Source organism: Alosa pseudoharengus, unplaced genomic scaffold, assembly GCF_046254945.1.
Source record: "Alosa pseudoharengus isolate Yale_2024_CS ecotype anadromous, Long Island Sound unplaced genomic scaffold, YU_APseudo_1.1 YU_APseudo_1.1_scf_8, whole genome shotgun sequence".
NCBI classification, from domain to species: Eukaryota; Metazoa; Chordata; class Actinopteri; order Clupeiformes; family Clupeidae; genus Alosa; species Alosa pseudoharengus.
This window is the reverse complement of record NW_027468870.1, coordinates 33,586,206-33,613,057: the sequence shown is the minus strand read 5'-3', so window position 1 is coordinate 33,613,057 and position 26,852 is coordinate 33,586,206. Positions and strand designations below refer to the sequence as shown.

The 26,852-nt window shown below is 43.8% G+C and overlaps 1 protein-coding gene across 1 annotated transcript in view; it reads left to right on the top strand.

Moving 5' to 3' along the window:
* srrm3 (serine/arginine repetitive matrix 3) overlaps window positions 1–22,612 on the top strand; it is a 35,595-nt gene extending 12,983 nt beyond the window's left edge. Inside the window, exons 4-14 of the mRNA XM_076274986.1 lie at window positions 616–723; window positions 1,407–1,487; window positions 2,431–2,472; window positions 8,975–9,010; window positions 9,264–9,314; window positions 9,573–9,677; window positions 10,368–10,533; window positions 17,443–17,786; window positions 18,254–18,484; window positions 19,786–19,911; window positions 22,275–22,612. Of these exons, the coding sequence (XP_076131101.1) occupies window positions 616–723; window positions 1,407–1,487; window positions 2,431–2,472; window positions 8,975–9,010; window positions 9,264–9,314; window positions 9,573–9,677; window positions 10,368–10,533; window positions 17,443–17,786; window positions 18,254–18,484; window positions 19,786–19,911; window positions 22,275–22,506 (1,522 nt within the window). The 3' untranslated portion in view covers window positions 22,507–22,612. The remainder of the gene's footprint in view (window positions 1–615; window positions 724–1,406; window positions 1,488–2,430; window positions 2,473–8,974; window positions 9,011–9,263; window positions 9,315–9,572; window positions 9,678–10,367; window positions 10,534–17,442; window positions 17,787–18,253; window positions 18,485–19,785; window positions 19,912–22,274) is intronic.
* The last annotated feature ends 4,240 nt before the right edge of the window (window positions 22,613–26,852 follow it).

Genomic DNA, 26,852 nt, shown 5'->3' with positions numbered 1-26,852 from the left:
CAAGTCAGATGATGTATGTTATTTTCTCATTCAAATGCACACACACACACACACACACACACACACACATGCACACACACACACATACACACGCATGCACGCACGCACGCACACACACACACACACACACACACACACACACACACACACACACACACACACACACACACACACACTTGCTTGCTCCTGCTGTGGCTCTTACCTTAGCCAGATCACAGGATCTGAGGATATGACGACAGCCAACACTGAGAGGATTAGTGAGTGTTCAGTGTTCAACAGCATCACTCCACAGCGTGGGTCCACTGATATACCTGAAAAATGTAGCTTTGTGTGTGTGTGTGGCCGTGTGTGTGTGTGTCCCCGTCCTTGTCTGTGTGTGCTTTGTGACTCTTTGAGACCAAAACCAATCAATATTGTTACGTCTGAGATGTTTGTAGATTGTTGTTGGGCTTCATTGGAGTAAACATGTGAACGAGTAAAGAGCACCGTACACACACACACAGTACATTATAAAGCAAACAAACACTAGAAGATAGACAAATCTGTCCAGGCTAGTCTTCGCCTGTCCGTGTGGACTGCCCCCAAGGTGACCTGTGACTGTCTCTGCCTTCTCAGGGTGGGTCTTCTCCCTCACAGTGACGAGGAGCACCTGGGCGACGCAGCGCTCGCCGACGGCTACGAGGAGTGTGACTGGCATGGCGACTACTACGACGGAGACTACAGGTAACGCCAGCGCAGCCCGTGCTCACGTTCAACCTCACACCTCACACGCTCACAATCACAGGCACACTTACACACACACTCACACTCAGACTGGTGTTTACTGTCACATCGTGCCAAAAGCAGGCCCTCGCTACAACGCCTGTGTGCTGGAGATAGAGTGGGGGAGGTGTGTGTGCCAGGAAGCAGAGGGGATTAGCGCTGTGCCCCAAGCGTCTTTCACATGGGTGTGCAGCCACTGATTAATGTTCCCACCTTTACACCATTTCTACACACATACAAACACACACACACACACACACACACACACATGCACATTTAAACAAACACACACACACACACACACACACATACACACACACACATACACACTTAAACCCACACACACACACCACACTCAGTCTCTCACCCACACACACACACACACACACACACACACACACACACACACACACACACACACACACACATAAAGAGGATATTTAATACAGCAAAGGCCTTGCCGATAGAGATTTACTAATCATTTGATGCTAATGAGCGGCAGTCGTTTCCTTAAGCGGAATGGAGCAGACTTTTTTCAAAAACTGACAGAGTCCGCCGTTGAAACATTCTGAGTGTCACAACAGTCTGTTTTGTCATGAATATGTCTGACCTCCTTCCCACCCTCTTTTGCCTCCCTCTGCAAGGACCAAGAGGAAGTCGAGTAGCTCGCCCTCCCCGCGACCAAAGAAGAGAAAGAGGAAGAAATCGGGGAGAAAGAGAAGCCGGTGGGTGGGCTCTGCACAGGCTCCTCCCCTTTATGCGCTCTGCCTGTCTGTCTTGCGTGCTTGGCTACTTCATTGCCATGTCCCTAGCACTCAGGGTGGACAAAAGAGAGAGATTTAGAAATACTGTAGCTCCTGTGAATGAGATGGAAGTCGGAATGAGATCATTTAGAGAGAGAATGAAAGAGAGAGAGTGATGCAGAAAGAGTACGAGAGAGAGAGAGAGAGAGAGAGAGAGATGCAGAAAGGTGAGAGAGTGAGAGAGAGAATGAAAGAGAGAGATGCCAAAAGTGTGAGAGAGAGAGAGAGTACTGTGAGGTTGGAACTCTGTTGCCTGTGATAAGAGTGATTAGGTGTGGACTAGGTAATGAGGAAAGTAGATACTCCAGCAGAGCCAATCAGTGAGAGGCCAAACACCTCTACAGGTGCCTGGGAAAGAGAATGGGTGCAGTGGAGCTGCTCTAAAGAGAAAACCGCATCCCGCTGCACAGTTCTGAATGAAAATCATATGGGGAATCAAAATGGGAAGTTGGAGCGTGGAATTGGTTTGTGAAATTCATTTGTGAAACTCATAAATACGCATGCCATGCAAACAGAGGAAGGTGAAAAGAATGTTAAAATGGTCTTGTGAGTTACCTTGTGTAACATCTTGTTGAAATGGTGACAAGAGTTAGTCATGTGATCTTTTGTGAGTTCACTGCTATCACACCAATGAGGAAGCCCATAGATTGGGATTTGTGCATCACCATAAGGGATGAACATGTCGCTTGTGCGTTTGATGAAGTGCTGGAGATGCAGTCTTTACTGTGCTGTGTCCTGCTGCTTTGTGAGGGTTTGATGAAGTGCTGGAGATGCAGTCTTTACTGTCCTGTGTCCTGCTGGTTTGTGAGGGTCTGACGGCTCAATGTGTGTGTGTGTGTGACTCTCTTCTCCTTCACCCCCACAGAGAGAAGAGGAAGAAAAGCAGCAGGAAGCACAAAAGAGACAGGTGTGTGTTTCTCACAGTTTCTCAGCCCAGCACAAGGCGAGCGCACACACATACACACACACAGACACACTGTTAACTAGGGTTGGGCACCAAAACACGGTTCTAATATGGCACCGGTGCCGACGCAAACGGTAGTAACTGCATCGAATAACAGCGTGGATTTCGGTGCCTCATTTAGGTGCTTAAATAGCGTTTTTTTTTTATATATATTTTTTTTATACGAGGCATCACTGCATGTCATGCGCCATCTCTAACGTCTTGCTCTGATAGCAACACATCCAGATACAGTTAGCTAACATAAACATTGGATGTATATACCAGAGGAGTGCACCACATATAGGCGAGTGGACAGTGTTTGACAGCTTGCGTGAGCCGAAGTGCTTATAGGCCTACTTTAAAGCGATACTACGAGCTCCTGTCAAAATCTAGCAGTGGGCCTAACTACACACAAGCAAAAGGCTATGAAACAACATCAACAGTAGCCTATATGTTACACAATATCCTTGCTAATGCGCTAACTGGCATTTATTTGAAATGTTATCAGCAAAGTTGTAAGGTGAAAACTTTATTTCACGGTGTTTTCTAAACATGGCATGATATTAATCTTCCATGTGCATGAGGCCCATATAGCATCACAATGAATATGAAGATCGTGTTAAAAGTTCGCTGGCAAAAACATAAATATATAGGTTACATACCTGATGTCACTGAGCTGTCAAAGAGGCTACGAAACCATCTCCTTACGTTATCGCTTATTAAACTCAGCTGACTGGTGTTAGCGCATAGCCATAGTTGCTGTTAAAATGCTGCCTACTAGGCTAGCGCTGGGAATCTAAACACTTCAACACCGACATGTAGCCTCTAACATGTTCAAAACTATTGCGTGTTATGGGGAAAGACATGACATTTCTTGAAGCATTTGGGAACACACTGAATTAACTGGAAAGTAGAGTCCGTGTTAGATTAGCTTGCAAATGCCGTTGTTCATGACTTGGCATTTCTATGGCAAGCGGTTTTAACATGCCTTATGGCAAACCGCCTACACTGGGTAAACTTGAAAGCAGAGCTTACCATTGTGTGTGCATGCATGGCAAGCTGTTTTAAGATTTAAATGTATTATTCGTAGGAGCAATGAGATATTGATAGTAAATTGAATATAACAGTTCAATTGCATGTTCAAATTTGTCTTATCAATAAAAAAAAAAGCAATTCATGCTTTAGACCATTTTAATGTAAAACATTTTAAAAACAAAGTACCGGTTCAGGCACCATTTCGGCACCGGCACCTTTTTAAAAGTATCGAACACACAACACACACACACACACACACGCACTCCAGTGGTCTCATTCCTGCACGTGCCTCACTCACTCTCAGACAGTTGAAGGAGACCCCATCTGGATGTAGTGGCACTATTTGACAAGCTCATTTAAACTGGATCACCTTCTATAGTTGATTTTAATTGGCCATCAGTTCAATTGTTTCAGGTAGGTAGGTAATTATTCAAGTAGGAAGATAATTATTTTTACAGCCAGCCAAGTTCTGTGTGTTATGATGAATTGCTCTAGATTGGTATTTTTTGATTTGAATATGTAGGAGCTCCAGAGCAGTGACAGTTTGACAGTGACAGCAGAGGGAGGCCGAGGGTGAATGTAGAAGCAGCACTCGGGTTGACAGCATCGGGTTATGCACTGGGGATCTACAACAATCAGCCATCTGACCCCCCCCCCCCCCATCTCCTCCCCTCTCTGTCTCTCTCCATCACTCTGACTTCCTCTCTCCCTCTCTTTTTTCTGTCTCTCCCGCTCTATTTTACCCCCCCCCCTCTCTCTCTCTCTCCCTCTCTCTCGTTCTCATTTGCCCTGTACCCCCCACCTTCCCTCTCCATCATCATTAAGTAAGCAGAAACATGGCCATTTTCCCTCTAATAACCTGGCCAGTGTGTGGGCCCTCGCCAATGAGAGAAAATGAGCCTCCCAGCAAATTACCTACAGCGGCAGCCTCCCCTCTGTGTAGGCTACCACCCCCCACTTTCCCATCACACACACACACACGCACACACACACACGCTCACACACACACACACACACTCTAGCCTTTTAGACCTCCTCCCCTCCCATTTCTCTCCTCTCATGTTTCATTAAAGTGAAACCGCATCTCAGACACTGCCATGGCCATATCCCTTAATAAATAATGCAGCGCAAGGAACAGGAGAGAGACAATGGGGAGATGTGTGTCTGTGTGTATGTTCCTGTTTGTGTCTGTGTGTGTGTCTGTGTGTGTGTGTGTGTCTGTGTGTGTGTGTGTGTGTGTGTGTGTCCGGGGGGGGGGGGGGGGGTTGTGTGTAGGGTCTGCTAGGCTGCTGTTGTGTGTGGGCGAGTGATGTGCTTTAACAGGCCCAGACAGCAGACTGCTGGGGAAGAGACTCTGGTGCCCCTGGCTTGTGTTTGTGGGTGAGAAGGCTGCAAATAGAGTGCTGTCTTGGGCCGCGTCGCGATCACAACACACTGACCTCAGAACAGCAGCCTCTCTCCCACACATGAAGGTGTCGCTCCCTTCCTACAGGGTAAAGGGTTTTGGCATCACCGTGGAGCATGATTTCAGCTGAACTGGACTCTTTAGCTGAGCTGAACATCATCTAATTCAGATTGTTTATCATCATATGTTTTTTGTTGCCAAAGAAGTTATTGGCACATTCAGGCAAATGTCTGAGGACATGATTGGGAGTGTGATGGCGCAGTAGTGTCACTGCCACCTGACAACAACTGGTCGACCCAGTTACTTCAAGTCTGTGTAGCTTCAGATAGAAGTGTTTGCAAAATATCAGCAACCTGTAACTTTGCAAAACAACACAGGCAGGTGTGAATACACCTGAGTAGCACTTGATCTGAGACACTCTTAGCTGCTGTTTGCTGTTGAGTGTGTAGTGTGTGTCTGTGATGGAGAGAAACATGAAGAAGGGTTCAATCCTACACAGGCTAGAGAAGATGACTGACAGAAAATTAATGAACGTCTGTGTGTGTGTGTGTGCGTTTGTATCTGGTGTGTGTGTGAGTGTGTGTGCGTGTGTGAGTGCGTGTGTGTGTGTGTGTGTGTGTGTGCGTGCGTGTGTGAGTGTGTGTGTGTGTGTGTGTGCATGTGCGTGCGTGCGTGTGTGTGTGTGTGTGCGCGTGCGCATGTGGGGTGTGTGTATGTGTGTGTGTTTGTCTGTGCGTGTGTGTGTGTGTGCGTGCGTGCGTGCATGCATGTATGTTTGTGTGTGTGCGTGTGTGCGCATGTTTGTGTGTGTTTTTGCGTGTGTGTTCGTTGACACTTCTCTGACGGCTCTCTGGTTTATTTGCCCATGTGTGTGTGGAGCAGTGCGGGGGCTGTCAGGGGGCTGTGTTATTGCCTGGCATTGTTCTGACAGCTTTATTAATGATTTCCCCTCCTCCGCTCTGCCTCAGGGAAAGATGACATAGCAAGGTAGGCGTCGCGCGTCTTCAGTCATGCCTGGAGGACAGACAGTGTATGTAGCCAATCACAAGTGGTTGGAGGAGCCCCACCATCCACCTCCACTCCCCTTCACTGTCGCAGTTCCTCCACACACACACACTGTGTTGCCCCCTGCAGGTAACCCCCAGAACCTAGTCAACGTCAGCCGTTTCTCAGACGTAACCCCAGGCCTAAGCAGTTAAAACCTACGAAAACTCCCTTGAAGTTATTTGTAGATAGCAGGGACCTACTGTCGAGTGCAGTCGCACGACTTCCCTCTGCGGCGCAGATAACCTAAAGCTCCTATTTTAAATATCCCCCTTGGAAGTTGATCAGGCTTCCGTGGTGGACTTATTGAGATGTTTATGAACTAAGGAGCGACTACGCCTAGGTCTCGAACAGTTGGCTAACGTGCGAAGATGTTTGACCCTAGAGTTTATCTAGAGACACAGGTTATAGGCTACTTCTTGCTTAGGTTTTTAAAGAGTGGAGTTCAGTATAAAGTCACGCTGACCTAAGTCTTAGAAAAGACAGATGAATAACCACAGAAGAGACATGTTATCTTACCCTCCTGCTGGAATTCGTAGGAAAACCAAGAAAAGACAAAAAATACTGCTTGAAGAATTAGATGCCAAGGTTAAATAAGTTCTTTACTTTTCAGCATTTTGGTGATGATAACAAAATGCGGCGTAATATCCACTTGCAGGTTACAATGTTGTAGAAAATGTAAAAAGAGTAAATCCACAAAATAGGAAAAAAGTAAATCCACAAATGGAGAAGAGATTACAATAAAAATAGTAAATCCACAAATGGAGAAGAGATTACAATAAAAATAGTAAATCCACAAATGGAGAAGAGATTACAATAAAAATAGTAAATCCACAAATGGAGAAGAGATTACAATAAAAATAGTAAATCCACAAATGGAGAAGAGATTACAATAAAAATAGTAAATCCACAAATGGAGAAAAAGAGAATATAAGGAAAAAAGTAAGTCCTCAAAAAGGGAAAAAGTCAGCTGATTGTCATTCTGTAGTCACTCCCTGTCGGAGTAGCAGGTCTGATATCTGCAACAGGTTCCACGGAGTTTCGGTCCGCGACTCAGCCTGGCACGACGTCCAACACTTTGCTTCTCAACGAATTTCGGAGGACGAATTCTAACAACCACACGCGACATCATAAAGCAAAAACCCAGCGAGTTGAAGGAAGGAAAAAAGAAGAAGCAGCCCCGATCATTTAGTTCGACCCTTATTTATACTAGGTAGACTTGTCCTCCCCCACACATTCCTAAGGCAAATCAATCTTTCCCACGACAGTTTAGAACCTTCTAGAAGGTTCCCACGAGGGCTGGGAATATTCTCACGTTAGCTGGGAACATAGCTGGGAATATTCTCACGGCAGCTTGGGAATATAGCTGGGAATATTCTCACAATAGCTAATACATTCTAGAAGTCACTGATCTTACCCAACAATTTAAAATGACACGCATTCACATCCTTCTCCGGGTTACATTTTGGAGATGATACATCACATTCAGGTTTACAGATAGTTTCCAGAGGTTACGCAAACAGTTTACATTCAATGGCTATTATCCATGTGACACATTACATTTAGCAACATACACTTTACAGTCATCAAGAGATCGATTACATTCTTACAGGTTACAAACACTTATGGCATTAACCTTCACACAATGCAATCTGAATACATTCATTTAAACAGTTTAAGGCACTTTACTCATTTCACAGTTTTGAGACATACAATTCTTTTACATACATAACTCCCTAGACTTTACAAAGTCATGCTACTAAAATACTTGTAATGATACATTTAATTCATCGCACTTTATTATTTATTATGAGGTCATTGTTTGCAGTTATGGTTCATCATCCATTATTTTATTCACATTCAATAATCATCAAGTATTTCTGAGGTCAGGGTAATCTGGTTTAATAATCCTGCACATTGTTCAACATCTGCTTCAACACATTCATTCACTTCCACGCTTTCAGGTGATCTTAATTCAAGAGTAGGTTGCAAAGTAATTGGTTTAACATTACGATTCAATTCCTGGTCAGTTTCTTTCCTAATTTGTCTAATCATATTTTCTAGATCAGAGAGATTACCTTGATAGCTAGCGCTGAATCTAGCCTTTCTGCGTTTTCGCCTTGTTAGACGTATTGGTTTTGTGCTACCGCTCTGGGGTCCATACGGTTGGTGTTCTGGCAACACGTCAACACACACACACACACACACACACACACACACACACACAGAGAAATACAAAGCTCTGCTCGACTCGCTCGCTCTTCATAGAGAGGAATCCCTGGAGCAGCAGGAGTGTGGTGTGTTTGAAGGTCATTTGGTAACTGAGTCTCTTTGGCAGTGTGAAGTCTGAGGAGCCCCCCCAACCCCCCCATCTCCCAACCCCAACCCCCCCATCTTCCTCCCGACCCCAACCCCCCATCTCCCGACCCCAACCCCCCCATCTCCCTCCCGACCCCAACCCCCCCATCTCCCCGACCCCAACCCCCCATCTCCCTCCCGACCCCAACCCCTCATCCCCCCCCCCAACCCCCCATCTCCCCGACCCCAACCCCCCATCTCCCCGACCCCAACCCCACCCCCCCCAACCCCTCACCCCCCCCCAACCCCCATCTCTCTCCCACAGTGGCTCTTGGGTGGCTGTTATTGTGAGTGGGGCTCCACTCTAATCTGAGTGTACAGTAATGCAAATTGTCTTATTTGTGTCGTTTTTCTTCCCTCTTCGCATCCTGTCTGATCTGAAGTTAAATTATATTAAAAGGTCTTCTTCATAGATCAGTAGCGTATGCGCAGGTTTGGTTCCAGCACAAATCTGGCACTTTGATTGTCTTCATGGTGTTTAATTATGTGTACAGTGGTGGTGTGTTTAGTCATAGCAGGGACTCTCTTCTTAATTGCTGTTTTGCATTCAGTGATGCTACAGTCTGTTATAACGTAGAGATTTATTTTAAACCTGCGTGACTGAGTGTTGCGTTCCTCGTGCAGGTCTACGTCTGGCTCCAGGAGGAAGCGGCGATACAGGTGAGATCACATCTCTCTAACTCTCTAAAAGACGACTATGAAGGACCTGTCGCCATGGAAACAGGGGGAGTTAGCTTTAGCACTCCTCACTGTCACCAAGAATATCCTCCACGATTTTTTTATTTTTTTTTTTGGCGGGTCATCCTCCGCCGCCACAAACATTTTCGTTCTCATCTGATCTGCTGCTGCGATGTGTGTAAGACTGTGTGTGAGTCTGCTGTGTTTGAAGACGGTGTCAATTCTTTCCGTACAGATCTGGAAGCCCAAAGAACAAACACAAAGACAAGAACAAACAAAGAAAGAGGTGAGCGCTAGGTTATTTGCTGCACCAGTACAGAATAGGTTGTCTCTCCACTGCTTCAGACTCAACTGTTGCTGCTCATTGTTCCCTTACACCCAGCCATTCATCTGATCTCTCAGTGTCAACAGAAATCTCTAGAACAACATTAGCTGCATTGACACCACTGTATGAGATTTTATATGTACTTTTTTTTTTCGTGTGTGTGTGTGTGTTTGTGTGTGTGTGTGTGTGTGTGTGTGTGTGTGTGTGTGTTTCCTCCAGGTCACCCGCGGATTCGCCCAGCAGGAGGTCCCACCGGAGAGGAAGCTGCAGCTCTCGCAGCGCTTCCCTCTCCTCCACAGGGAGCTTCGTCAAGTCCCCCTCCAGGTAGCACACACTGCCCTCCCCCTCCAGGTAGCACACACTGCCCTCCCCCTCCAGGTAGCACACACTGCCCTCCCCCTCCAGGTAGCACTGCCCCCTCAGCACACCCTGGAGACACACATGCATCTCTACAAACACATTTCCACCTCCACAAAAAATCAGCTTGTTCCCAATACATAAGGCAGATATGAGCAAATAATATGAAATGCTGCAATAGTTACTTCTAAAAGTCTCATGTGGTGCAGAGAGCTGAATTAACGCCGGAAATGCATGGCCTAGTTTCTTATGCCAGTTTTTGCACAGAAGAGGAAATGAGGCTCCCAAAATATTGCTTCACTTTGCCGCCTTTTTCATTTTTGATTGACTAACTGTGGTAATTAACAAGTTTGAAATACTAGGGAATTTACTCTATTCCATTAATTCTCCCAAGCCAAGCATTATGGCTTTGAAATCACCCATTTTGTCCACACTTGTGCATTTGTTTAAAAGTCCCATTGGGGTAACATGTGCAGCATGACGTCATATGACGTCTAATGACTTATGAATAAGTTAAGCCGTAATTGGTCGGCTTCTCATGGCTTCACTTTTGCCAGAGCATGTGCTGTCCATTATTGTTTATTACAGTCATTGCTAAACACTAAATCCTTTCATTGCTAATGACTTGCTACTAACCTCACTGACACCCCCCCCCAGGCTGAGTGTGAAGCAGCGGACAGGTGGCCACCGGTCCAGTCGCAGCCCCAGCCCGCCCGTGACCGCTGAGAACCCCACCACATGGCAGAACGGCCATCACAGCGACCGCGCCCGCAATGGCAAGGAGCACGTCTACAACCATGTGGACGGAGAAAAAGTGCAAGATGTATGTAGTCTCCTCTCTTCCGCTCCACCACATCCCTCCACACCCCCACACCCCTCCGCCTGACATGCTCTAATGGTGTTTTCCTCCTTGCCTCCCTAGAGCTGACTCTGATGTCTCTGACCCAGCCATGTCTGTGTCGGTAGACCTGCTTGTCCCTTTGTTTGTTTGTTTTTTGACCATTTGTTTATTTCATTATTTTGTTGTTGTTTTGTTTCCTTTTGTCCCACTCGGCTCAGTCTATGTATTGTTCTCCCTCTCTCTGATTGCTCTGTGTGGGTAGCATAGATGTTTTTACAGCCACAATGTGCTCCACACCTCCTTCAGATGAACAGATCTTGCAACCATATGTGGCGTCTCCCTTTTTTTTGTTGCCTACACTCTCCTGGGGTAGTAAGCAAAACACAGAGAGGATTGTGGGCAGTTAATTAGGCTAGCAACATATCATTCTGAATCCACACAAGAAAATGTACAACATTATGTATGGTGTGGGCGCACATTAAGACACACTGGATACTTAAATGAATATCCAGAGTTTGGACGTTTTTGTGTGCACACATAAAATACTTCAACACTTTTTGGCTAAACAATTCTAGGACATGGAGGTACTTGAACAGAAATTGACATTAAGCAGATGGAAATTCAGCAATTTTGGTAAAGATATAAATCCATTGCTAACCCTAGCATAAGATGTGAGCTGTTGCATTTGTTGATACACAATAGTATCTCATATTACTTTCTATTAGGACTCAAGGACAAACAAGACTTGAAAGGATAAATGATTCACTGCAACAGCTTTGTTCACGTTGATAAAAGGAAATTGGATTAGTCACATCATTATATTAAGCAATGTGTGGTGTTACTGGGATTCAATAATATGAAAGATAATTTATTGATTGGATGGTCAGATGTGTGGCTATAGCTATGAGAAATAGGTCAATAGAAATTGTTCAATGATACCTTATTCCTACTTAAAACCTTGACGATTAGCACTATTTAAGCATTGTACATAGGGCTGGGACAACGCGTCGACGTAATCGATGACGTCGACGCAAAAAATACGTCGACGCAAAATATGCGCGTCGATTCGTTAAGCATAATGTGTACCGCTAAATAGTTTTAATTTTACACCTTCAGTGTTTCCCATAAATTGACTAATCTGTGGCTGGGGGCCACGAAATCATTGAGCTGTGCTTTTCACGCACGCAGCCTTTCCTAGCCCGAGCCACTCTCTCTTGTAACGAGCCCGCTGCCCCTCCTCTGCATGTGCATATAACAAAATATTCACTGTTGAAGGATTGATGTTGCTTGCCACATAGAAGCATTGCATAGAACACGGCGGGCTAAATTGCTATTAAATCCGCTTTCGTGCATCGTGACCATGCTGTGCAAATTTGTTCAAAACTACTGCATTAAAGTTAACTCTACTTAGTTTGGTCTCCTTAATGTACTATGTTGTGATGAGACCTAGCAAAGTTATGCAATCAAGCAGTAACGTTATCTCAAAGCTAACGTTAGAATACTGTTTGGATGTTGAGTTTAGCATGCTTACAGTTGTTTGTCAATTTCGTTATTCATGCAGGGCTCATTTTATTGACTCTGACACTGAATGTTTTGCAAAATCCCGATGTAAATGGAAAAGTGTTTTCCAAGACTCAAAAGTGCTTGTCCCAAGGAGAAGTATGAACCGTTATTTGAACTAACTACGTTATGAATTGCATCCACACATCAGCAGCGTTTTAACTGTGTTAATGTTAATTACAAGGATTTCCTCACGAACGTCGTCTTAAAGTGACAGGCACTCAGTTAGACCTATACACTACTGAACTGAATGCTACCTCTGACTAAGAATGCATTACTTTGCAATTGTATAGTTTTTTATTTTGGAATCTTAAGAGCAATAAACATATATTCCAATGTTAAGGAATTCATGTTTTTGTTCATTCAGATATGTAAATCAACATGTATAAGTTGCTATTAGTCAATTAATGGGGAGATAATCGAAATCGAATCGGACTGAAAAAATGAATCGTTAGATTAATTGATGCATCGAAAAAATAATAGCTAGATTAATCGTTTAAAAAATAATCGTTTATCCCAGCCCTAATTGTACAGTTAGCTACAGTAGTGTTTTTTAGGTAGTTAGATAGATTTGGTACAGCAAATTATAGCTCAGATTTACTCAAATTTGTACATAGCAGCACATAACATATTGAACTGCATAAAAGATGTAAGATCTTCATGCAAATGTCTTTGTTCCTCCCTGCTGGTATGTATCTACTGAGGCTACGGGAAATGGTAAGCTATTTAACACTTTGGGACGAGACTGATTATCATGGCTTTGATTCACAGCTGAGCAGAAACATCAAAGGTGACCCTTGACATTTTCTATACCAAAACCCACCATCAGTAATATCTGAACCTCAATACATGTGACCTTATTGGGGGGGAAACTATTCACATTAGAGATCATAACAGAATGGTACCAAGGTGATGTGGGCCCCCGGTCCTGGTCAAATAAATGTACATTGGTCTCTTGAATAGAACATGAAGTGGTGTTGCAGATTTATGGATGCTAATTTGGGCTGACTTTGCCCCAGTTTGCATGTGTTACAAGGAGATTTCAACTGCTCTTTCTCTCTCTCTCTCTCTCTCTCTCACACAAACACACACGCACACACACACACACTGCTTGCTTCATCCATTTCTGTTTATTTTCTGCCTCTATTGATTTTTTGAGTGATCTCTTCCCATAAATAAATGCCCAAACTTTTCTGTCTCGTTTGTGTGAAAAGCACTCAAATGCTTTGGAACTGGACCAAGTAGGTTAAATGGGTATGTGTATTATTAGTTTTCTACTTGTCAAATACAGTTGTCTGAAAAGCACATGTTCTGCTCGGTGATACTGTAGTTTCCCTTCCTCCAGATTTGTCTTAATGAATATCCAGCCATCAAGGTGTCCAACAAGCCCCCTTTTTTTTCTTTACTTGCTTCCTGTTTACTTGTCATCTTGACCTGCATGTTGCCTCTAGGTGGCAGTGTCACTTCTGTCAAACTCCTCCTTCTCCCCCTCCGATAACCAATTCTCTCTTAGTGCGTTTAAATCAGTGGGGATTCAGCCAGAGAGGTGTCATGAACTGACGCGTGGTTGTTTTTTTTTTAAGGCAGCCTTTTTGCCTGCTGATTTAAACCAATCAGGAGTTTTGGGATCACTGGATTTAGCCCCGATTGGTTTAAAGACAGTCTGCTTGTTAGCAGCTAATGCTAAATTCAGGTGCCATTTTGAGATTCATGAGCCCTCTCTTTCTGTGTGTGTGTGTGTGTGTGTGTGTGTGTGTGTGTGTGTGTAGACCCCATTCAACGGGCTCTCACTGGGATTGTGGTGCAGCAGGTACTCCTGTTTTGTGGGGTGGGGCAGGGTGGGGGAGTGCGGGACTATGCCAATTGCTCATCCTGCGTGCAATTTCCTGGTTTTTGCCAGACTGTAGATTCTCAGTGGCTCTTTGGCTAGCACATGTGCAGTTTCTAGGTGTTTTTCACTCTCTTCCACATCTCAGTCTGTCTTCTTGTTTCTGTCTGTAGTTTGTATTTGACTGCGGCTATGGTTATTTGTTAAATATACTCACATTTATTGAGTGCAGTGCTACAATGTTGAAACTAAATAGGACAACACACAACAGTGACATTGGTATTTTAAAGGGACCCAAGCCATTTGGAATTGCATCTTATAATCAAGAAATCTTCAACTAGGGGTGGTTTCCTAAATGGCTTCGGCTCTCAATCAACCAACTTTCCAACAAAAAACACCATCCACTGCCATTATAGTTCTATATTTACCAGTATATGTTGACACATGAAGTGGTTCCTACTGGACCTCAGATATAAACAGGTCCCCTGAATTGCTACAGACTCCTGAGTGACCATAAGTGTAGCTGGCAAAGAGATACTCCAAAATGTGACTGGGGTCCCTTTTAAATGTGCTGACTCTAGTTCTCCATCTTAGCAGCGATTGCCCCTCCACCCAAATCCCTCTCTCTTCCCTCTCTCCCTCCCTCCTTCCCTTCCTCCTCCCACTCCCCCATCCATTCGTGTTGTCTGTGACTCACTCCTCTGTTGTCCTGACTTGCTCCTCTCTCCCTCTTTGTCATCTACCAGAGTCTGCATGTCCTTGGCCTTCCACCCTTCTGTAGCAATTCTACTTGTACAATGGGTTTCATTCTGTTACTTCATATGAACCTCTATCCACAAACCTTAACCCCCACCTTCTCCCATTTGATACAACGTGGCTGCATTTGTTCAAGCGAAAAAGACAGCAAATGATATAGTTTGTTTTTAGTTTCTTTATTGAAATTGATCTTTCCCTCTCTTGCGAGATCCGTCTTTGTTTTTGTTTTTAGTTTTTAAATATTATTTTTATTTTCTTGTTTGTTGGTTAAATTTTTCAGCCCTTAGTTCTGTTTGTTGGTTTGTTTCTTATCTCCTTAGTGTCAGGATCAGTTCTTAGCATTGATACTAAAAGAACTCATTGTCTTTTTTCCATTCCGCTGCGGAGAACTTTCCTTTCTTCTTTTTTGTTATTGTTTTGTTATTGTTTTGTCTTCCTTTTTCTTATTTTTGTTGATATTGCATACGTGTCTCTGATTGAAATGGAAGGTAGGTAATGCTCTGCCTACGCACGTGGTCTTTATGCAGATGAGAATGTGAGAAGCACCCTAGCTTGACTTCAATGTTTCTCTTTTTTTTCTTTTCGTTTATTTATGCAAAAAAAACATCAGATTACTCTATAATTATGGTAGTTTTCTCTCTAAATTCCGACTCCTTAAATCTATCTTTTTTTAACCTCTATTCCTTAACTCTCATGCTGAAGTGGCCAGCACACTGCCCTTCTCTCAGGTCCATGTCCTTCCCCACCTCCATCTCTCTCACACACACTCTCTGTCTCTCTCTGTTCTGTTTGGGTAGAATGCATCCATGTGTGTGCCGCATTTTCTGTTCCTTGGTGAAATGGTACATTCGTCCTATGATTTGTTCATGTTTTCATTTTTGTTTTTTGTGTGCGTGAAGGCCATTTTTAACTACGGTCACCTGCATCGGGAGGTTCTGTGTACTCCTAGTGCTACAGCGCTGCTTTTTTTCTGGGGTAGAGTAGGGTGCTTCTTTGGACAGGGGAAAAAAGACTTATCCTTTCTCTGTGTTTTGGAAACTACCAAATGCAGTGTCAGCTAAGGAACTAGCTCATCAGAGACAGGAAAGAACCACACAGGATGGTTTCACTCTGTGAATTCCTCTATTCTTCATGCAAGACTAGCGTTTACTTGCCCTTTGTAAGACAAACGTGTTCCATTTATGAAGGTTGACTCCTAATGTAAATGGAATGTCAGCTAAAATGCTTTATTTCAAAAGAACATGGTGTAGACACAGGTTTGAGAGAGATTAACCTAGAATTGGATAACAGTACATGACTGGACCCTGATGCAGTCAAAACATTCATGTTTAAACATTATTCTCTCTTTAAAGAAAGCACCAGTACTTAAATCCAGATGTGAAGAGAGCTTGTGGTAATACTTATCAGAAAGTGGTGCCAAAGCATACATTTTTCAGTTTTCAAGCTCAAATCAAATGACCAAAACCACTTCTCTGGATAAATTCTTAATATTTATTGATTTACAAGACAGTCAGCCCTGCTTTCTCACCTGAGATTATTATCACTAACTAATTATTTTTCATTTACAGGATAATTAAATGCAAATTGACTGTAGCGTTGTACACAGCATAACAACACCCGATAAAAGACATAAATAATAAACAAAGAGGGGGAAAAAAACTAAAGTGAGATATCCAGTAATAACAAATTATACATTATAGTCATGGCATAAGAACAAAATTCACTAATTAGTAGGATGAATTAGAATGCTGAAACTAACCATGGGATTCATAGTGAGAGTCTATCGAGTAAAAGCTCATTTTTGGCCAGAGTAGAGGACTGAAGGTAGCTGGAAATGCATACGTATGTACGTATATCTTTTAGTGTCAGTGTTTCCCCTGCACATTGCAACTTTTTCTCTTCCGTTTTCCTATTTGATTTGATTTCCATGCATTGTCTCATTGACTCACTGCCAGGGAAGGGTTTTGTGTCTTTTTCTCTTGCATTTTATGACTCTAATGATGCACTTATGTTGCCCCACTTTTCCCTTTTCTTCATACCTTACCTACTAAAGGAGGGAAAACCACTTTATTGGTAAGTGGATGTTAACCAAAAGGGAGTTAAACAGAGTAACGATTAAAAAAATCAAAGGAAATGGGTCGCTGTTCACATCTCAGCAATTGTCTGCAGGAAAAAAAAATCGACAAACAGAAGTTACTCTTCAGTAAAAAGACGATTTGTTTTCTGATTCGACTGATTCTATTATTGTGAATCTTTATTTTGTTCCTTCCATTTCTGTGATGTTCTGTCAAGTTGTCTATTTTTTGCGTTGGTTTCACGTTTTTTTGTTTTTAGCCATTTTCTAAAATTGAAGACGTCCTCCTTTTCTACTCTACAAAGTCTCTGTTGCTTTCTATCCTCTCTCTTCTCTTCTCTTCTCTTGATCTTAGATTTGTTTCACACTTTTACATTGTTTCCTTTTACTCCTCTTCTTAACTATTTCCTTTTGTTCTTTGGGGATTTTGATTTTCTTCGACTCATTATGGTTTTGCATGCCAAGTATTGCATGCGCTGCACCATAGAGGACTGTCTATAAGCCATATTGAGAAAAACGTAGATCTTTTTTTCTTTTTTAGATATTTACCCTTTTTTGGCAAATGCACCATAGCGCTTCCTCTCATCCTAGGGAACATTCTAAGGCCCTTTCTCTGTTTTTTTTCTTTGTTTTTCTTTTTCTTTTGGGTTTGTTGGTTATCGTTTCTGCACAGAAGCTCCGAGCACTGGCCTCCTGCTCTCCGAGCCTGCAGATCTGTCCGTCGCCCCAGCTGAAGGAGGCCCGGCTCCAGGGTACCCCGGGTAAGAGTGCCGGAGGGGCGCCAGCCCAGCACCAGCACCACCATCACCACCACCACCATCAAGGGGCGGCAGGGGATGCCCCTCACGGGGACGACAAGCAGCCGGACTCGGGCAGGCCAACTGCGGGGTCGTCACGGAGACGCAGGGGCCGCCACCGAGGTCAGAGAAAGGCCTCCCATTCGCCGGGCCACAGCTCTGACTCCGCCCACTCGCAGCACAACCCGCCCACCAAAGGCAAAAGCTCCCATCAGAAGAAGTGAGTCACCTGTCACCTGTCTTCCTGCTGTCATGCACACAAACATATCCACACATGAAACCTTAATGGAATTCTGAAAAAAACAAGAAGGCAATGTTTTCAGACAGTTCAGTCTGCTTCAGGCTTTAAATTGCATTGCTTTTCCGGACCATAAAAATATTCAGATGAATCCATAAAATCTGACGCAAATGAACGCATTGAGGAAGTAGGATTGTTTCACTTTTCCTTCCAGGTTACATCATTAGGGGTTAAAAAAGAAAAATCAGGGCAACAATAAACTATATATGGCACCGTTAAACAAGACTTTACCAATACCTTATGCTGATTGATATCATGCTTTTCTCCCAGCTTGCATTCACTGTAAGTTCTGCTTTATAAGATTTGCAACCTAACAGACACTTTATATTCCAGTGCTCATATGAGATATATGACTTGTCTCTTGCATCACTACTCCCTCCCTGCATCAGGACGAAAGGAGCTCATTCGTCCAAGCGACAGCACCGCGAGCGGGCGCACCGCAGCTCGTCAGCGTCCCCGTCGCGGCACCGGCACGGGTCCGGCCACAAGAAGAGCAAGTCACGCAGCGGCCTCCGCCAGCGCAGCAGCTCCTGGAGCAGCCGGCACTCGTCGTCCCCGTCCAACTCCCGCGAGCGCACCACCAGCAAGGCCTCGCCACACGCCCGCCAGAACACCTCCAGGTGACCCCAACACACCACACCACACCCACAACCACACCACACCCACACCACACCACACCGCAACACCCCCACACCCACACCCACACCCACACCACACCGCAACACCCCCACACCCACACCCACACCACACCACACCCACACCACACCACACCACACCGCAACACCCCATATCTACACCCACTACTCAGGGCTGCAGCTCAGTCTAGCTCAGACTAGCATACAGGCACATAGTGTAATGCCACCACATACACACACAGACTAGCATACAGGCACATAGTGTAATGCCACACCAAATAAAACAGATTGCTGCAGATTGCAGATGCCACCATCACGAAAATGCCTTTTTATTACAGTTTTTCACAATTGCTAAAACACTAAACTCCATTCTCTGAATCAAATTCTCAGTTGCCCTTTTTGCACACATATAAAACACAATTTGCAGATCTCGTAGACTCTTTTTGCAAAACCCTAAATACATTCTCATGCAATAAGACACATTTTGCATTGTGATGCACTTGGTAACCACAAGTGACAAAAGGTGAACACAAGTAGAGCACAAACCCCTATTCTCAATACTTTATGTTTACTGGATTTGCAGTAAATGTTGAATCCAGTGAGTTATGAAATCATTTTGCTTTGTCTTGTTTTGTTTTGTTTTTTAGATGCAAAATGCATTTACTGTATTGTACACAATGGACATCTCTCCTGGAGCTATATGAGCTGCCCTGAACACTGTGTTTTTCATTTGTTGATATTGTGTCTCATGACTGCTCAGTAGTGTTTTCATTTTGACTGCTTTTGTGAGATGATCTGAAGACAGTGTTTGGTTTTGAGCACAGGTACAACTGAGGCGATTATTCAGTTTTGCAGAGGTTAGCAAAGGTCTTGGGAATGTAGTTTGATTTTGTAGTAGTTTGGTTTATAGTTAGTACTTATGTTTATAGTTTTGAGAAAAAGATGGCAGGTTTCAAAAAATGTGTTTTAACAGTTGTGGAGAACTATATAATCAGATGACAACTGAAAGTCCTAAGATGGAGGCACAGTTGTGCTTTTAGATGGACTTAGGACTTTAGAAAGGCAATGGGGGTATTTTGAGTATTTAGGTCATTGAAAATGAGGGGGTTGTGGTGGGACCCTTGTTTGAATAAAGTGGCATTCACTAACCCACTATTGCTAGATATAAAATCTTCTAGCTACTCATGCATTGTATTGTATTGTATTTACACGGCCACTCACATCTGGACTGGTAGCTGGTAAATGGTCTGCATTTTCCTCACTCTGTCCTGTGTGGCTGTCTCTAGGGACCGAGACGGCGCGCACCACTCAGACGCAGAGAGCCGAGCACACAGGCGCTCCCGGAGCTACTCGCCCATACGCAAGAGGAGGAGAGACTCTCCCAGCTTCATGGAGGCCAGGAGAATCACCAGGTAAGGCGTCAGAAACACCCACACACTCCGCACGCAGCCTTCCACAGCACACACACGCACAAACACACACACACACACACTTGCACATACTGTACACACACACACACACACACACACACACACACACTCACTCACTCACACACATATGCACACATACCATGGAACATTCATATTCTTTGTACATCTATGAAGAATAAACGCTGCTGGATGGTGAATTGCAGCAATGACGTCATGTGAGCTGTAGCCCTCCTCTGCATAGATGTGCTGAGCTACGTGTTAGCGAGCGTTACGTTAGCGTGAAACCTGAATGCACAGATGAGACTCCGATCCCCATCTCCATTCATAATCATCAGCTGCTCAAGAGCAACACTGACATCTATGGGTAGAGCCTGTTATCTCCATGCTGCAAGCTGAACTGGTCATCAACACTTGTTTATCCACCAGTGGTTAATGTCATAGGAAATGTTTGCTTATTTTCTTTGATAGATTGTTATGTGTATTATAATGGAATCTTTTTTTCTGCAGTGATTTACCAATGTGCTTTAATGTGCTCCCAATTTCAGATGGTGTAGATAGATGCCATGAGTTATAGTGTTCACTGTCTCACTCCTGCGTTAAGGTTCCCACGAAGACAACAGATGGAATGCTACTGAGCCACAAGCAAGGTTACCGTGGTAACTGTTGCTGTGCAGCAGGACTCTCCTAGCGCTCTCCTCCTGAATCTGCTTGGTGAAGCAGCTAATTCCCAGACAGCCTACCCAGAGTACATCTCTCTCTCTCTCTCTCTCTCTCTCTCTCTCTCTCTCTCCTTCTCTCTCTCTCTCTTTTTCTCTCCCTCCCTCTCTGTTCTCATCTCACATGCTCTGTTTTTGCTTCCTGATCTTTCCTCAGACCACTCTAAAACCATAACTGCTCTAGAGACGCTGTTGCACTTGGACATATTTACTAATGCTGGCACACAACAGTCTGACAGCACTATCAAGAGGCTACAGTACATAATGACTTTTACACACCATCCATGGCAGTAATTATAATTTCATTAGTGGTTATTTTTATACTGATTCTTTTGTCTCCAATGTGTGACCAATTTGAATCAGAATTTGATGGGGGAAAAAGCTCAGGCTCCATGATAGTGCTGGAACTGGAATCCAAACACATAATAGATATCACAAACACACTGGGTGACACATAATAGGTATCACAAACACACTGGGTGACACATAATAGGTATCACAAGCAGTAACACACTGAGTGACACATAATAGGTATCACAAACACACTGGGTGACACATACTGTAATAGGTATTACAAACACACTGGGTGACACATAATAGGTATCACAAGCACACTGGGTGACACATAATAGGTATCACAAACACACTGGGTGACACATAATAGGTATCACAAACACACTGGGTGCACTCTAACCCTTTGGCTCTGCTCTAGCCTGATAGGATTTCTAATGTCTCCCCTAACATGTCTAAGCCACACAACCTGATGGGGTGCCGTAAAATGGGTTACGTCTGTCACTTAGTTCACTGCATATGATAATGTTGATGTACCTGTGTGTGTGTGTGTGTGCCTGTGCACGTGTGTGTGTGTGTGTGTGTGTGTGTGCGTGTGTTTGCCTGTGCACGTGTCTGTGTGTGTGTGTGTGTGTGTGTGAGAGAGAGAGAAAGAGTTTATACTTGTCACAGTGTGGAAATGGGAACTTGCTTCAGACACTAACCAATGCAGCTAATCTTTTTCAACCTCACTTTCAGTCTGACAACTAATTACCTTTACAATGACACCAGCCATGTCCTCAACTCTTTTATGCCTGAACAAATTACCCACCCAATTTATCCCAGGGTTCCACCTGACATTGCTTTTAATGATAGAGAGAACTTTTATAATCTAATTTGCATGTAGTTCTTTGTAGTATTGACATCCATTTGAAAATTATTTGAAAGAAAATTAACCTTGAAAAATCCAAATCATCTCCCCACAGTCTTAAACGTTATTATGATGCGAGGCTAATAGTTGAATGCAAATGATTTAAATGGAAATTTGTTCAGTGAATGAAGGAGTGTGAAGTTTTTAAAGTTTATCATTCATGAGCCAGATCACTTACTTCCTTGCATCTCCGTCTCTTCTCCCTCACGCCCTGTCTTCTCTCTCTCTCTCTCGCTCTCTCTCTCTATCTTTCTGTATCTCTCCCTCCCTCTCTCTCCCTCTCTCTCTTTCTCTCTTCCTCTATCTCTCTCTATACATCTCTCTCTCTTTCTTTGTATCTCTCCCTCCCTCTCTCTCTTCCTCTATCTCTCTTTCTCTCCCCCCCCTCTCTCTCTCCCTCTCTCTCCTCCCTCTTCTCCACCTCTCAGCGCTCGTAAGCGGCCCATCCCGTACTACCGGCCCAGCCCGTCCTCCTCCAGCTCCGGGAGCAGCCACAGCAGCTACAGTCGGAGTCGCAGCCGCAGCTACGACAGCTACAGCAGCTACAGCCGCAGCCGGAGTCACAGTCGCAGTCGCTCCCGCTCCCGCAGTCGCTCCCGCAGCCCCAGCCAGCCCCACAGCTACTACAGCCGCAGCAGCTTTGGCAGCCCCGGCTTCTGACCAGCCGCGGACAGAGAGAGAGAGAGAGAGAGAGAGAGAGAGAGAGAGAGAGAGAGAGAGATGACCTTTTAAAAGCCACTTTAGAGTGACATGACAAAGGGCTAAGAGAGTGGACGTCAAGATGGGAGGGGGGGGGGGGGAGCTGTGTACTTCATTTATGCCCTGTAGGTTTTTTTTTTTTTTTTTTCATTCATAGCAACACCAAGCTAAGGGCCCAGTTAGGAGGACATCTTGTCCATTCACATTTTGTCCGTTCTTTCATTCAGACAACCACAGCCCTTTCACTGACCAGACACTCCAATTGTCCAAAGGACTTTCCCCATGAGGCCCATAGCCCTGAGGAGCGCAGTCTGGGGTGAAAGACAGAATGTCTAGAGAGAAGCTGCACAGAAGCTTCGAAATCAGACACGAGTCCTCATCATTCTCACTTCATTTCAGCACATAGCTGGACTGGGTCAAAGGATTGTTATTAGACCAACAGTCTTACCACGAGGCCCTGTACGTCCCCTAACCAAACGGATACATGACAGGGACGTCTGACCAATTCTGCGTCTCTATTTGGTCTAGTAATCAAATAAATTAATGTTGAATCAGCGAAGATGCGAAATCACCAAATTGTTTTATTTTCAGTTTGTCTTTTTTTCCTTACCTTGTGGCGAAGTGATGGCATGGGATAAGGAAAGGCTGAAAGGCTCTCAACAGCAGCATCATATCCGAGGGCTGAAGGAAAAGCACTACAGACTGCAATCTGAAAACTGATGGATTTTTATTTTACATATGGACACATCCACGTGAAGTATTGACTTGTCAGTCGCTTTGTATAGTATGCAACACATGCACACACGATGTGATCGGACTGTCTTCTGAGACTTTTTTTATGGCTGCAGAACAAAAAAAATATAAAAGTGCATTCCTCATAGGAATGGGCTTTCCTGCTAGATTCTGTGGGAAATGAAAAGTTGCAGAAACATCCTGAGAAGTCACAGAAGAATGACAAGAGATTTGAAAAAAAAAAAAAGTATTGCCCCAAAGACTGTTCAGCTATCAAATATCTTCATGATGAACAAAAAAGCAAGAACAAGTAGATTTAGATGACTGATTATTTACTGCAAACTTTGACTGTTTTTATTTGTTTTGTTTTGTTTTTATTTTGTATGAGATGTACCATATATTATGTAAGGGTGTCTGGTTTTGAGAACTAAACTGCAAGTTCAGGCTGTAAACTATGCACTGTATATCCAATGTTATTGATTATGAGGCTTTCTGTGTGTGTGTGTGTGTGTGTGTGTGTGTGTGTGTGTGTGTGTGTGTGTGTGTGTGTGTGTGTGTGTGTGTGTGTGTGTGTGTGTGTGTGTGTGTGTGTGTGTGTGTGTGTGTGTGTGTGAGAAGACCCAGCATGATGCACCAGAGGTGAGGCTGCTGCTTACAGGGGAAGTTCCCAGTCAGTGTTACATGTCTTGGGGTCTGGGCCACCACCTGTTCCCCCATCCCTAGCCTCCACCAGACCCAAGCAACTAGCATCCTACCCCTGACAGAAGTGTGTGTGTGTGTATGTGTGTGTGTGTGTGTTTGGGGTGGGTGGGGGGGATACTTTTGTACTATCCTTCTATTTATTTATTTGTTTGTTCTTGTCCCCGTCTACAAGACTGGGCTGTTACACTGGGTGAGGTGACCGCCCTGAGGGACTGGGGTCCCCATTTCATGTCAGCAGCTGTGCTGTAGCCGAGGTAAACACTGACGTGAGCGCGGGAGATTTCAGCTCAGCATGTTGTCGTGGTTGCTCTCTACTGCCGCGGCACCCGAAGGCGTGGGACTCCACACGGTACATGCACTTCTGTAGGCCTGCCTTTTCAGTCCAGATTTATTTATATGAGTTATTTATGGCTTGTTTATTTATTGTTATTATTTATTTATTGCTTATTTATTTGAATATGTATGTATTTATTTATGTATTTATCTATTTATCAACCTTTATTTATTCACTGACAAATTCCACAATGTGAAGTGGTTTATGTGTGTAAACGAACCAATGTGATCACTGATATTGCATCGGTAGGCTTATTTTAAATGATTGTTATTATTTGAGTTCTTGCTTCCTTGCAATGGGACTTGAGGGAGGAGTTATGCAGATGAAGGGAGTTGGGCACATCTGTTTTCTGTCTGCATGGCTCTCCTGATTGGTTCACTGGAGATCCGGATAGACTCCCTACACCCATGCATCTCTACACTGGCTGCTGATTCTGGAGACGACAATGTTTACATAGGTTATTCATTCATTCCAGAACTGTCTTTTGGTGCCAGCGTGGATTTTAAACATCAGTTATTACACATTTTTTATCCACTCCAATCAGATCCCTCCACCCTGGTCAGACCCTAATGATATGCGTGGGCTCGTCCAAATCAGTGAAGTAGTAGCCTACTAAAGTGGCGCTAGGTTGCAGTTGCCATGGTTAATCTTTTTTTTTTTCACTGCGTTCGTGAAGCGTGAAGTCCTGCACACTGCTCTTACGTGGGTGGTCTCTTGGCAACCAGCTAACAAGCGTTTCCTTGCAAAGTTTGTTCTTCACTTGTGTAACGGCATGAAAGGGGATGAAAGCCCACTAATTGAGACAACAATAAGTCCCTAAGCTCTGTTTAAGGAAAATAAAAAATTAAAATGGAAGTGCAATCAGGGAACACCCCCCCAGTCTTCCTAACAATTCATCAGAGATCCTTCCTCCTTCTCCATGCGTTACATCAATAATGTAACTATGCTCAACTTTGTGTAATAAATATTCAAATCTTTTCAGAAATGAATACCAAGCCCTACCCTTGGGATTGTATAAAACTCAGTAGTTGTAGTGTTCTAGTTATTATTATTATTATTATACAGAACAATAAAGTATGTTATAATGGAAAACAAGCCTCATTTGCCTGATTGTCATTTGTGCAATGCCTACTTTCAGCTCTAGGGGGACACTTTTCATTCAGTCTGGGTTCTATGAAATCCCTAGAATGTTCCAGTGACCCTGTGTTAAAATGTAACATCTATTTTAAGGGTGCTGGTGTGTTTTGTAGTAAGAACTCAAAATCACTATTGATGACAAAGCAATCTTATAAATGTCCTCAGGTACAGTCTCTTGTCAAAATGATTGTGTGTAAATATAGAATGCTGTCAGAATAATATATTATACACTCATTCATCTGATAAAGAAATCACTTATGACTGCTTGTGAAAGTATATATAGTGATAGTAAATATAAACCTGCTAGGATATTTTTTGTCATTACTACATAGTTATCCATTCCTGACAGTTGTTATCACTAACTGTATTTAAGTAAATGTTTTTGGTACATCTCTGTTGTCATAGTGTCTAAAGGGCAAGACTACATGTAGAGTAACTTTTCACTCAGTCTTGCATTCAGTCGGGTTTACATGAAACTTCTAGAATCTAGAATGTCCCAGTGACCTTCTATTAAAAGGTAACACTTATTTTAAGGGCCCTATGTCTGGCCATATGGTCATAGACGGATTATGAACTTTTGGCCCCCTGGGCCCAGATGTATTAAGGGCCCCCCCACTAATTGTTGCATATGTGGGAGGGGGGGTTTGGGGGTCCTCCCCCAGATTTTTTTTATCTGATTGATGTGATTTCCTGTATTCTGGTGCATTTTGGGATGGCCAATACTTTAATTCAATCAGATTCATAACCTACATCCTGATTTGTTGATATTAAGGCAATGATTCCATGCAATGGCTTGAACTTCAGGGCCCCCTGACCCCTTGGGCCCCTGGGCCTGGACCCATTAGGCCCATACAGTAATCCATCCCTGCATATTGTAGTGAGTTCTTTAATAATCACTACAATCGTGCATTAGCCATACAGCGTACAGAAGTCTTACAAGACAGTGTTGATATAATCAGTCAGAATAAATATATTTTAACACCCATGTATTTGATATTGACAACAAATCAGTTGCTGCTTGCTAAAGAGAAGAAATGTTGTAGGGTTTATCATTTTGTCACTGCATAGTCAACATGACAGTTGTCACCAATTCTTATTACTTTATAAGTATTGTGTTGGTCTGTTTGTGCTGCTTTGTCTGCTTTACAGATAATGTGATTCTGCAGAAGGGCGCTCATATTCTGTGTGTGTGTGTGTGTGTGTGTGTGTGTGTGTGTGTGTGTGTGTGTGTGTGTGTGTGTGTGTGTGTGTGTGTGTGTTTGTTTCCTTTGGATCATAAGTAAAAGGGAGGTAGCTGAAGCACTCGGGCAGACTGCCAGGCTCTTCGGCTGTCCCACCGGTCCAGGCTGTCATCCCTCATCTCCAATGGCCTGACACCAGGGAGATAATGACAGTGTCCAGA